General features: G+C 32.4%; 1 protein-coding gene across 4 annotated transcripts in view; it reads left to right on the forward strand.

Annotated features, from left to right (window-relative positions):
- The window catches only part of LRBA (LPS responsive beige-like anchor protein), a 686065-nt gene that overhangs the window by 457450 nt on the left and 213989 nt on the right, over window positions 1-14626 (forward strand). For all 4 annotated transcript variants that reach the window (XM_044680734.1, XM_044680732.1, XM_044680733.1 and 1 more), the window contains exon 40: window positions 12651-12768. In XM_044680734.1, coding sequence (XP_044536669.1) covers window positions 12651-12768 — 118 coding nt within the window. The remainder of the gene's footprint in view (window positions 1-12650; window positions 12769-14626) is intronic.

Raw genomic sequence — 14626 nt, forward strand, 5'->3', positions numbered from 1 at the left:
TCTATAAATAGAAACCTGTTGGTATTTTTGGCTTAAGCTAGTAAATATAACTGTTATATTTTCCAATACTCCACCCTTCTCCTAATTACTGGTCCATGGCCAGAAGAGCTGGTGAAAGACCACCTTTATTCAAAAATCCATGATATCTCTATCTTCTTACAGGATCTAGCTTGTGGGGAAGAAAGACAGTTTGCTAGAAACAAGTTTGTCTCTTTCAGCCCAACTCTAACTCAAAAAACTATTCTCTGTAATTCCTATCTGAAATGAGACATGATGTCAAACCCTAATAGAAATATATTAACCTGATAGATCACTCAGTCAGTCACTATTTATTAATTTGTGCCAGACATTGTTTTAAATACTAATGATACAAAGAAAAGCAAAGGATATTTATTCCTTGCCTTCAAGGAACTAACTCTAATGAAAGAGATGATGTATAAATCGCTACATAATAACAAGCTATTTATGGGATAAATAGGAAATAATCAACAGGAAAATTGTATTAGATTTGAGAGGAATTGGGGAAAGCTTCCTATAGCAGGCGGTATTTTAGGTGGATTTGAAGCAATGCTCTATAACAACCAGTGTAAATAGCCAAAGTCAGCTTGTTGAAGAATTAGCAAGGAGGCTAGTCTCACTGAATTGAAGAGCCTATGGGGCAGTGGAAGAAAACTGGAAATATAAGAACTGACCAAACTGATTAGAGTTGAAAAAAGCCCGAGGTTTATTCTAAGCTACCATGCATTTTATAAATGAAGCACCTGAAGGGTCAAGAGATGTTACATGTTTTGTTCAAGGTCAGCTAGCTATTTATAAGTTGCAAAGCTAAGACTTGGATACAATTCTTTAATTTTAAATCTTTTACACTTTCTACTGTGTCTTCTTAGGTTAGAGCTAAGTTTATGTAATTAGAATATCTAAAAATCAAACAAAAATACTATTCTCTTTCTCTTCCTCTTTTTCTTTCTAACTCCACTCCATCCCCACAAGTTAAACAATATGACTCTAAATTGGAAACACAGTTAAGTATCATCTTCTGATTTGATTCCTGCATGTTGAAACATGCTCTCACTAGTTTAAAATTTGTTAGCTTCAAGGAACTCTATAGTGTGGTCATCTAATATGACCATCCCTCATTTTGTAAGCGAGAAAGCTGTGGTTCAGATAGGTTAAATGAAGAAATCTGATGTTCTTATACCTAGTACCAGATCTGATTTTAAAAATAGATTTTCTCCTCCTAAATCTTTAACTTTCAGCTTCTTTTGAAAAATATTGTAAAGTGTTTGGATCCTATTAATTCATAGTTTGTGGTAATTTAGGTACTCTGATTTTTTTTTGCCTAAGAAGATCAGTGAACCAATCACTTCCTTTGTGAATTTTCATTATATTTGGAGTATATTTGGATTGGGGGAATGGGAGGGTCTAGAAAAATGTACCATTTTTTTTACCTAAACTGAAAATCTAAAGAATTTAATTATTCTTTCTCATTATCTGGCTCAGACTGTTACTGTGTTAAAATTTTTTCTGCCTAGGATTAAAAAAAATCACAGGTTTCAGAATAACTGAATTTAAATCTTGACCCTGTTAATGGTGTAGTAGGAAAAAAGGGCCTGTGAAAACAAACAAGGATTCAAATCCTGCCCCTGATTCTTACTTATGACTTAGCTATGTGACCTTGATTAGGATGCTTACCCTCCCTCAACCTCTTGTAAAATGAAATTTGATTAGAAGGTCCCAAAGGTCCCTTCCAGCTTTAGATCTTTGAGAAATTAGGATCGATAATCATTTTATCTCTTTTGGCCACAGTTTCCTCCATGTAAAATGAGGAACTTGGACTAGACAACCTCTTGGGTATCTTCCAGCTCCAAATACTATCATATACTATGTAATATAGCTACAATATAAAATACATGTGTATTTTGAATCAGGAAACTATTTTTCTAAGTTTATTTTGTATATAAACGATCCTTAAGTATATACCCAAACTGCACTCTAGAAAAATGTTCTAGAACTCTTTAATTTTTCATTATCAAACTAGTTCCCTTTCCCCTTCCAGTTATTCCAAATTTGACTGTGCGTTTGTTTCTTTAACTTAACTAATATGAAAATAAGGTCAGTGGTAAGAAACATATTAATGTCAGGAACATTCACTATGAATTAGTTGCAAATGATTCTTATAGGCTCATGAATAGTTTGTATACATTCCAGTACCATGACATAAAAATAGAGTTGTAAACAACATTTGAGAACTATTAAATAAAATGCTTGGGCTTTTCTTTTACATGAAGCAAATGAGAAACTTGAAATGTATATGTAAGGATTTGTAAGCAAGGGTAACTTTTAATCAGAGAAACAAGTGAGTCCTGATTTATAAAGTTAGTTGATTGATGTTCCATTAACTGTGTGTTTTTGTTTTTTAAGAATGAGAAATTTTTTAGTGTTAAGGCAGTTTTACTCAAAAAGTAGCAGTTAATGTAAACTCCATGGGTCTGTCTGTGTCCAAATTATGAATAGTTTTGTATCAGGATCTGAAGGAGTTCCCATGGTTTCTGGAATGTTTATGAGGCCTGGCCTATAATGGATGACTTTTTTTCATTTTAAGTATAAGGGCTGTTTTCTGTTTTAAAGGAGAAAATAATTTTTTACAGACTTGGTGTAACAGAATTTCTTGAAACAATTAGGATACATGTAAATCTACTAGCCTTTTTAGGCAGTATGAAAGTGAAAGTTGCCTCAGAATCTCTAGTAACCAATGTGTATGAATAAAGATAGCTTCTGAAAAATGTTTCCATTTGGAAGCTTGGTTACTCTTACATATTCAAGTCATCTAGAAGTTAGAGATTCTGCATGGGCCTTTGAAAATTTTTTTGTATAAATCCCCCTAGAAGATAATATTCTCTTTAATTTGTAGCAATTAAAAAAAAAGATGCATTTATGTTTACCAAGCAGAGAGATTTGATGGAGAATCAACCAAGGAGGACTGTGGAATTATAAATTTTAAATCCTTTTGTCTTGAGAAGCCCCTAGAATTCTGATATGTGAGAAAGTTCTCAAAAGGAAATGCAATCAAGTAGTTTTCTTTAATAAACTATGTATCAGAGCTATTTACAGATCCTTTTCTAGCAACTTTGGAAATACTATAATAATTTTCACTTTTGCCTACACATACTTGAATGAGAAAACCAGGGAAAGGCAAATGTGCAATTTCCCTCCTACTACACTTTCCAGTTTTGTTTTTTTTTTTTTTGTTTCCAGGTTGAGAGAGCTCCTGTACGGCATGAATAATTAGCCTCCACTCAGTGAATTCTTGGGTCCCAAATTGTCATCACTACTTGAGAAAATATAGCCTCGGATAATACGCCTCCTTTTTGATTCCTGCCATTTCGATGTAGTGAAGGGAGATTGTTGGACATTTATCAGTTTCAGACTTCTAGAAAAGCAAGCCACTTTCATAACCTTGCCTTGAAGAAGAGTGATTTCCAGACACACTTTTTTTCTAGTACTTTCATTGAATGGCTACTCTTAGGAATGCAACTTGCATATTTTCTGCCTTAAGCAAACAGTATGAGATCCTTCTAAAATCTACCTTTTGTGTGTGTGTGTGTGTGTGTGTGTGTGTGTGTGTGTGTGTGTGTGTGTGTGTGTGTAGAGGAACAATGAGCACTTTTGGAATGGAACAGAGTAGATAAATAGCCCAATTGCTTCTAAGATTTTGAAGGCGTATTAAGTGCTATCAATGACCTCTACAATTCAATGCATTAGGGCAGGGATGGTAAACTCTTTAGAGACCACTTGCCCAAGCCACACCCTCATGCCACATGGGAGCTACTCCCTTAACCCAGACAGAGGAGGGAGGAAGTTCTCCCATGGAGCTACTGGGCAGAGGGGCAGGGATGGGAGAAATGTCCTTAGGTGTGGTGGAGAGGGGGAGGGGAGCAGCCCCCTCTGGCACATGGGCCATGGGTTTGCCAACATGGCTCTGGGGGAAAAAGCTTCATCATTTATCTTATAGCTATGATTCTGCCTACCTGACTGGGGCTACGAACCCATATCTCCTGTCCTTGTCCAGACAGAGAGAACTTCTATTTCTAGAGCTGATATTATCTGAACAGTGCAATAAGGAAACATTTCATATGTATGTGTGCACCTTTATACATCCTCATGTATACTAGTAATTGGAATTGGGAAGAATTAGTTCAGGCTGGAATGAATGCTGAATTTAATTTAATTGGAGGAAGTCAAATGTGGAGAAGGATTGTTAGGAAGAAAAAGAAGCATGAGATAAACATTAAAGGGCAGAGGGAGTTTTATTTTTGAGGAAGTTGTGGAAGTATAATTTTGTAAGCATGGGAGAGAGGATCACCATATGGAAATACCAGTAGTAGGAAGTTTCTTGACAGATCAGTTACATCAATGTCTGACTAGTCTGTTTCTTGGATCTAATTAAAACACACACACACACACACACACACAATGCCATAATAAACAGGCTTTGGTTTCCTTGTTTCATTCCTTGTTTGCATTCTTCTAAGTCTGTTAACATAACCACCTTAGACTAGAAACTCCCTGAAACCATTGAAAATGTTTGTTCTAAAACCTTGCTTAAATTTTATTCAAAATGTAGTGCTTCATTTACAGAATTTGGGCTCATTACAAAATGTTTTTTAACAAACTGTATCTGAGCTGGTTTGTGGAACTGAAGTTATTACTAATAGAAATATTGTGATATAAATAAAATAATAAATCTTAGTTAAGCACTTTCTGTATGGAGGGCCTGTCCTGGACTCTGGTGACCCAAGGATTAAAAGCCCCCATAGTTTCTGATTCTTCCTAAATGTCAGTTTCCAAAAAACATAAGAGGATATATTCTCATATATACATAAGAGGAGATGGGGTAAGGGCAGATGTAAGTTTAAAATAATATTAACTGACATTTAGCTAGCACTTCCCAATTTACCTAGTGCTGGAATTTATCTCAAAACAGCCGTGGGAGGCAGGTGCTCAAGTTGTGTTTTGTTTTGTACAGATTGTGATTTCAATACTTTATTGAGCCTCAATTGAAGAAACTCCTACCCACACACATTCGCAACTGTTACAGCTTGAAGTCTTAGAGAGTGGCAATGGGCCACTGGTAAATTAAGAACCTTGACTAAGGTCTATAGGAATATGTATGAAAAAGCAGCACTTGAACTTTGGTCTTTAGGAGTCCAGATACCTGGACTGTTAGAAAGTAGTGAACAGCTAGCTTTGGATTCCAGGCAGGACTTGAATTATCAGGTTAAACAGGATGAGGAATGGAATGGAAAGAGTAGGCTGGAAATCAGAAGGCTTGGGTCCTAGGCTTTACAATTCTTGTATGACTCTCAATGTTTATTATAGCACTTTGAACATAATAGAAGTTTAATAAATGTCATTTGAATAAATGAAGGATGATTAATCATTTACATTTGCATAGCAGCTTAGAGTTTGCAAAATGATTTCAAATATCTTGTTTTTTATTAACAACCATGGAGAGCAGGTTCTGTTATTCCTTTTTTTCAGAGGATGAAACTAAGGCCTTTAGAGGTTAAATGACTTGACCAGGCTCATCCAGGTAATACGTGTATTTTTGGCTGGTTCTGAAATCAGGCCTTCTTAACTCCAGCCAGATTCATCATTCTCTTGTCCTCCCAATTTCTCTAGCTATAAATATGTAATCTATTAAACATTTAGTTGCAACCTTAGTGTGGCTTTTTCTTCTTCAGAACCTTCTGATAGAGCTAGTAGTAAGAAAAAGGAAAATGCAGTGAATAGTGAAAGGCTACTATAGTAGGAATTAGCTTTTAGTTCCATGATTTACTCCACTAATTTCAAAGAATATAGACCCATGCATAAATTATGAAGCTCTGTGCATATTTATGTTTAAATAAATTACTAAAATGAAATAACATAGGTTAATGACAATGTTCCCAAGTTGTCACAAGAGCAAACTGATATTACTCACTGTAATAAAGATAATGTACACTTCAAGGTACTTTTAGGGACATTTTCTTTCTCCTCTTTATATATATAATGCTTTTTAAAAAATGTTTATGGTCACTCTATTAGCTTTGGTTCTCTGTAACACCTGGAAAAAGATGAAACAAAAGTCTTCCTTTCCTTTTTCAGGATAAAATTGGTCATGTGAGTTAATCTTTTTTTATGTTTTTGTATGTTTATAAATATTTTTAAAAGCTTAAATATTTTTAAAAGCTAAAAACCATAAATCTGTTTGTCAGTAAAACATTTTTTATTTGAGTTAAATGGAATTTTGCATTGCAAATTATACAAAGAAAAAGTAAAGAAAATATCCTAAACCTTTTTTCTTTGCTATCCAGCAAAAACAAAAGGCGTTGTTTCTTTTCCTTAGTACCTTTGTGTAATAAATCCTGCATTTTTGCCTTCTTTTTTCTTCCCATTTGGCAATACATAGAATGTTTGTAAAGACAGACAAAGTTGAAATGGCTTATAAGTTGAAATACTACTGTTTTATTGTAGTCTAAGCAGACTAGAGAACCTTCCACTTAAGAGCCTATTCAGTCTTGGCTCATACATATGAAATGTTAATTAAAGAAAAATGACTTCTTTGGTCATATCATTTACAATGCAAAACATTTTCAGACTGAATAAAATTGGAAATAAAGCAGAAAGAACTAGCTAAAGAGTCTTTGAATTATTTACAGGCCGGGACTTAAAGGTGCATCAGACTAGCACAAATATTACATTATGAAATAGGAATTTCAGTTTGCAGTAAATCTGTCTGCCACAGCAGCTTAAAATAAAATAGTTTTACCCATCTAAAGCAACATCAATTTGCCAGTCAGTGCTTCATGTATCAAAGTGTGTTCTGTGAAAATATCAATATCATTGGTTAATATAAATGAAATTAATTTTTAAAGCTGGGCTAAAGGTTGACATCTGAAAAATTGCATTACTTTGCAGAAGAGAAATTTCTGTCTTCTAGTGAAATTTCAGGTCAGGAGGGCAAGTAATTTTCACAATCTTCAATGGGAGCCAGTGAAATATGAACTTCATTGTCACCTAGCCCCAAAGCGATAAGATAAAATGAGCTGATACATCATTTGCTGTGGTTTTATCATCTCCTCCAGTAATTGGAAGAGAAAACATAAGAGTATGTGTGTGTGCTTTTCCACCCTAAACTCCCCATCATCCATACCCAAGCTTAAAGCCATTTTAGCCCGATCAATACAAAGGTCACATAGCATTTTATTTATATATTTTTAATTCTTCATCATGGCTAAAACTGCCAAGTGGAACATTAGAGTAATGAATATGTTTAATTGAATTTGTCACCCATGAAAATACTAAGGAGAATACTATGCCACACCATAGTACTAGTAGACAGTGGGCGGAAAAATTGACTACATGGATGAAGAATTATGAAGTAAATATTTGATAATTAATTTTAAAAGATAATTTTTCCTCCTGTCAATTTTTAACTTCCATATTTTGGTGGTTCTGATTTTTTTATGTGAAATTCACAAAGTACTATTACAAAATCTCAAAGGTCATGTTATATTTAATAATAGAATCATTTCCTGGAATTTCTAGTTAAGCCTAGTATTTAAAAAGCAACATTTTTTTTGTTTTTTAAAAAGAAATCTTTAATGATGATAAACTAATATCATATTATATGTGATTGAATCTAATTCTAGATATACATAAGAAAATCTAAAATCTAGGATTATTATAGTAGACTACCACTGGAAATCAATTTTTAGATAAATTCATATTTGGCAAACTCTGAAATCCTATTTACTTTTGAGCCCATGATATGGCTGTTCAAGGTAAATGTTTGATTAAAACATCTTTAAGTTTGCCAAATAATAATTACTGGTATAGATTATTCAAAAACTTTAAAAATGTGTATTTGTAAAATAATGTTATCTTCTTTATTTCTGACATGAAATAAGCATATAACCCTTTCCAGATTTTGAATATTTCATTTAACTCTAAGGTATGTATATCATGCATGTGATCTTTAGATAGCTATTACCAGTGCTATAATCCAAGAAAATCGCGCAGTTAGATTGTGCCTAGCTTCCATGCCAATAATATCTTTGCTAAGCTGATTGGACAAGGACTCTATGTTTTGTTTGAAGCCTAAGACATTTTATCAACACTTTTTGTCTTTTACTATGCAAAAGTAATTTGTTAATGGTATAACTTAAAACTGCAAAGATTGTTTATGCATATAATCTGAATTTACAATTATTGGCAGATTTTAAGGAGATTTTATGAAGTTGTGTGAGAAAAATTACAAAATCTGATTGGAGAAAGAATTTTAGGCTTTTACACTAACTGCTAATATAATATTTTAGCAAAATCACTGACATTTCTACACAGAATTCTGTGAAGAGGCTTCGTATTTTCATATTTTTTCAGATATAGCATGTTATTTGTTTTATTGTCTAAATATATAATCATCTGTTTTGTTTCTTTTTCATAACTATTAAAAATATTTTAGTGTAAAAAAACAGTGAAATGGATATTCTTTTTTTTTTCTTAACTTGCTGGGAAACAAGATCCCTTTCTTTACAGTCACAATAAAAATAGTATATTTTTCTTTGGGGATGACTATAATCTTTTGCTTTTAAGTGCCAAAATTCTGATTTAAAAAAAAAAACATCTTGATCAGTAGGTCAATAAAAGTATATTTTGTTGTTATTGCTATTGTTTGATGATATTAGGAAAAGCATGATAAATATACTTTGGTTTGTATGGTTTATAAGTTATCACAAAATTATGTTCAAGGAGGAAAATAGATAAAATCCTGGATTTTTGTTGCCTTATAAACCAAGAACAAATGCAACAGGGTCACGAAGGCTCTTGTTCATTATCCGTGTGTTTTGTGATCTGTATGAATGAAAGATGTATTTCTGTATTTCAAGACAACTTATCTCTATTTCAAAAGTCTTAACTCTTAGATAAAAATTCCAAAGGAACAAAATAGTAAAATCTTTTTTAAATTTTAAAATATTAATTTTAAAATACTGTCTCCCTAACTTGATTAGTCGGTAAGCCAATTTTGCTGAGACATTGGAACAAAGGAAGTGGAATTCAGTTATTAATGAAAGAAAATGTGATAAACATTCAGGGAGAGTGCTTGTGAACTGTATCTTTGGAACTACTATACTTGGTGTGTTAAGTGCAGAGCAATGGTAATGATGCAGTTTCCATAGCAACTGGTTCATTGGAGGGCTAGACCTCTGTCTAGGGTGCTGTCAGTATATGTGGAGTTTCAGAGAACAGAAAGTCCCAAAGAAGGGTCTGCTTCTACCTAATCCAGTTTTAATTGAACTCCAGAGACTTTGAAGTGAAGCTATAGACCAGGCAGATACTATTCCAAGAAGAAATGAAGCCTTGCTTAGCTAGGCCTCAGCTGCTTTTCAGTATTGATACCTTTTCTTAATGAATACTTTAAAAAACTGTTATTATATCAGAAACATGCCTCCATTAAAGGATGCTTAGTTTTCTATTTAAAATTGTTATTGTACATTTTGCCATAACAGAATGTGCCTAACTTTTTTTTTTAATAAGTAGGGATTTTTCAACAATTAGAAAAACCATACTAGTCATTTTAAACTAAGGAGTCAAATTCATATGCTATCAGTAATCTTTTTGTGTTCTTTAGGGCTACTATTTTACTTTGAAAGTTCAGTATATGCCAAACAACATTTAGTATTTTGATTCATAATATTTTTTATATTGGAGCATTAAAACTTTATATTATTATTAGCATGTTTAAAACCTGACATTTTTCTGGTTAATTGAATTTTCTAATTAAAGAATTAAGCAGCAAACTCTTTACATTTCAGGTTTTATTGAAAACTTTTGTGAAATATATGAATATGCTTTCATACCTTATTGAGAAGAGTATACTAAGCACACATAATCTCTGATGATTGAAGGCTTTATAGTATTTCATATTTTTTCTGAAGATCAGTAGTACTGTTTTAATAGATGAATCAAAAGCACATCACTTTTACATTGAATAAAGAAATGGAGTAAAAAGTAGAGCTGATCTGGGGGAATGTGAGCTGACCACAGGAAATAACATTAACAATTCTTCTCTAGCTCTTAGAACCCCTTTATATTCTTAAAAATTAGTGAAGACTGCTCCCTTATCCAAGAGCTATTGTTTAGAAATCATATCCTCTTAGGAATATTATGAAAAATAATTTTGATCTCTTTGGCCTTCTAAAAAGGTCTTGGGGGCCACCGGGATCCCAAACGCATACTTTGAGAACCATTACTTTTTTGGTGTTCTTTTAAAAATAATATCCCCTCAATCTCATTTCATATCATTTGATTTTATTTCTAAAAATAAAAATAAACTTTATTAATTAAAGTTTCTGGCTAGTTACTTAAGACTTTCATGTAGTTGGCCCCAACCAAGTTAAAGGAATATGTACATGGCAATAGAGTGTGTGGGAGTTTAGTGACTTGGATTTGGATAAGTATTTATTAAGAACCTACTAGATACTAAAGAAATTCTCCCTTTGGTGCTAAGGGAGACACTAACCTCTGGTTTTAAGGAACTTTCAATTTAAGAGATTGTAAATTCTGGTCAATTACAGTAAATGCCACAAATCAATTGTGTTTCTTTGGATTAGGTATTTAACTATCTTCCTCACCAACCTACCCTTATTTTTCACTTCTGTCAAATGAAAGGATCTTATATTATCTTTAAGATCCCTTTCATCTCTAAAATGCTATAATTTTCTAAGTAATAGCAATAGCTAGTTATATAAATTATTGTTCTAAGACTAATCAAATCACCTTTGTCTTCAAGATAACTCCATATTTTATTTCCATTTTCCTAACCAAAATTCAATTTTTGTTAATTTATTCATGTTTGAACTATATTTAAACACGATTATAGTGTGTTGTAATTATAACTGTATTATATATACATATGAAAAAGGACCAAAATTTTTAATAATTCTTTGATCTCATAACAGTCTCTTAGTTTATGGACATAATTTCTGACAGGACATTATGGTGGAGGACACAGAAGCTTATGTGCAGTATTCTTCCTTTTATTTAGCCATTTTCCCCTTTTCACTAGCAAAGGTGGATAGAGTTTTAGGCCTGGGGTCAGGAAGACTTGAATTCAAATCCAGCCTTAGACACTAGCTGTGGTGACTCTGGTCAGAGGTACTTAGCTCCTATATGTGCAAACTGGGAATGTCAGCATCCAAAAATGAGGCAATAATTGTAAAGTGTTTAGCACAGTTCTTGGCACACATTACTATGTAAATGTTAGTTATTATATGTAACTGATTAGGTCTTGGGAAATTGGTGAGTAGTGAGCAAAGGATAGAGCACCATTTATTTGGAGCAGTACAGTTCACTTGCCTCTTTTTATACATCCTCTTTTCCTCTCTAAATGCACCTTAACAATTGAATTTAGTTTTGAATTTAGAAAATAGATCAGTTTTATAAGGATATAGCATAGTCTATACCGTAGAGAGAGGTACGTTATTGTAATGGTTTGTGCACCTAAATTTTGAATTACATATTCATGGCAGAACACTGGTGTCTGGTGTGGGTTAGCATGCATTTGTGAAATGGCTTAACCTTTTTTTGGTTATAATGATAAATAATAAAAATAAATATGACAGTGGGGAAATAACCAACATTGTTGTCCCTTAACAACTTTATAATTAAGCTATGCAATGAAAAGGCCAAACTGAAGCAACCATGTAGTTTAGGACTAAGGATAGGATTAGTTTGTCAGGGCAGACTAAGCATCTATGTCTGTCACATGGAGTGACAAGAATTGTAACAAGTTACTCTGACAGTCACTTCATAGAAAGATTTTGTTGTTAGAGTTTGTTTGCAGGTTTGTAGTTAGCTTTTAGTTGAAAAAATGCTTACCGTCTTATAGGCAACTTTTATGCTTTTAGAATGAATGACTATTGCCAAAATGAGGAATTTAACAGTAATTCTTTTGCATATGTTTTCATGAACTTGACTTTTTAATGTTAGAAAAATATTGTAACTTTTGTTGAGTTTAAATGACTCTTTGCTCAATAATCCTTCGTTATTTTTCTCTTTTCCCAGGAATCATTAGGATGTATACATAAAAGTTATATTTTTATATACATAGAAAATAAAAACATATCAAAATCTGATGAAAAACTTTCATATTGGAAGTTTCAAAATTTTTAATTATTTAAAAATTCTAGATTGAATACTTTGATGGTTATTACCACCCCCTTTAAAACACATACATACAAACACACACACACATACACTCACTCACAAAACATGTTACAGGTAGAAAAGACTAGCATACATTGCCTTTGGGAAACAGAGGGCTCTCACTAACTGGAGGTCTTCAAAAATAGATTGAATAGATTGAATAATTTCAAGGGATATAATAGAGAGAATCTTATTCAGGTACAAGTTGGACTAGTTTCTGAGGTTCTTTCCAATTCAGAAATTCTCTATGTAATTTTTTAAATTCGCCATATATCTGAATGCCTTCTTGATCATATGATTCCCCCATTAAACAGGCTCCATACAAATAAATAAATAAATGATTCTTTACTGATGGTGATTTAAATTGTCCTATCTTTTCCTCTTTCCCCTCTTGCATCTAGATCCTGGCATATACAGAAGGACTGCATGGAAAATGGCTGTTCTCAGAAATTCGGTCTATATTTTCCCGGCGTTATCTTCTACAGAATACAGCATTAGAGATCTTCATGGCAAACAGAGGTAACATTATATTGTAAATAACTCATAGTTATAAGTGCAATCTTCCTGTCTTAAAATAGCTCATTTTTGGAGGAGTTTGTAAAAACAGAAAGTACCATTACTAAATACTTTCCTATTTTTTGTGACAATCAGTATTATACACTATCCTTAAATTTTCCTGCTCCATTTCTTAATTTTTAAGTTCATTAGTAGTTTTCCCCCTTGAGAATAGTTATTGTTTGGCATAATTACAAATATATATATATATATATGCACATATACATATGTGTGTGTTTATATACACACACACATCTAGTATAATAGAACTATATCTTGTAGGGATTTTAGTTTCTATCTACCATACTTTTATGGCTATATCTATGTCTGTGCCCTTTTTTAACTATACCAAAAAATTAGGGCTTTACATCTGTGGGATAGATCAAGAAATTTAACTAGCTATGGCATTTTGGCTTTCTCAGTCTTTCTTTGATGCTTAAATTTCTGCTGGAATGAATCTTACTTGTTTTAGAGAGTCAAATATACATTTATCTCCTGTCAAATCCAGTGTCTTATAAGAAGATACTATCAGCAGATAGCACTGAATTATTCTTGGATACTTTGTATTACATCATTCTTCAAAGTGGAATTCAAATTCAATTTGTGGGTTAAAATGGAGCTCTGTAAAACCTATTAAGAGAAGGAAAGCAGGCAATATGGGATTCAAGAGGGAAACTAACTGACTCAGTGTATGAGTAGTATCATAGAAAGGGAAATTAAAAGAAAGTAGTATCAGAAAGTAGGCCAGTGTTCACTTTTTTAGGCACTAGGACTAGGTAGGTGAAAATGTTTTATTTTCTCCTGTTAGAACCCACAAGTTTTTTTCAAATTTAGAAAGCATTTATAAGAATATTCTGTTTTTCCTCCCATTAGAAATTCAAATGTGTTTGTAGATAAACTTTCTTTGTGATGGAAAATTTACTTTGGAAAATATTTGTCTTTGCTTTTTAATTGTTTTCACTTTTTAAAAAGCAGACATTCTCTTAATCAGTGAGTTCTTTCACACTTTTATACTGATTTGCATTTTAGTTGTCTCAAAGGAGTTTATCCCTGACTATGTTTATGACTTACACAGCCTTATTTATTTTCTGTTTTTGAGGAATTTTGTTTTATCTGTTTGCTTTATCTGTTTGTCTATTGCTATTTCTCCCAGGACTTTAGTTGCCTGTTAGTAACATACAGCCTTCTTTTCTTGTGTATTTCATTTACAATACGTTTGTCTCTCAAATCACCTTAAGTTTTAAGGACAAGAAGTTATAGACACTTGATAAACAAGGAATTACTTTCCCCATAAACTTGTTGGTGGGGCCATGTGTTAAATTTTCCATGTCTTGTGTAATTTCTCTAACCAGATATAACATTTTTGCAAAGTTGAAGATGTGTGTGTGATCTTTGTTACATGTGCTCATGTGAATATTTTTTGTTCTTAAACCAAATTCTACTTAAAACATGACCAAATTAAGATGTTGTTCTTAATTTGTCCCTGTGGTTTTGTTTAAAAATAACCTGCATATAAACAGTACTATTTTTACATGAGTTTAAATTTTTTTAAGAAAGTCAAATATATATTAGTAGCCATAATCAATTAAAATTTACATATTCAATAGGGCAAGTGTGTAGATCAAAATTAAGCTCCTTTGATTTCATTGATGTTCATTTATTTACAGAAAACATTTTTAGAACTTTTGAGAAATGTTAATTAATCCTTTTAGGCATATAAAGTGAATTTGCTATAAAGTCACATTGTTTTGGACGTGTGAAGCAATATTGAATATACTTCCATAGTAAACAAAATCTTTTCTTGAAATTTAGATACTAGTAT

Source organism: Gracilinanus agilis, chromosome 6 (assembly GCF_016433145.1).
Source record: "Gracilinanus agilis isolate LMUSP501 chromosome 6, AgileGrace, whole genome shotgun sequence".
NCBI lineage: Eukaryota > Metazoa > Chordata > Mammalia > Didelphimorphia > Didelphidae > Gracilinanus > Gracilinanus agilis.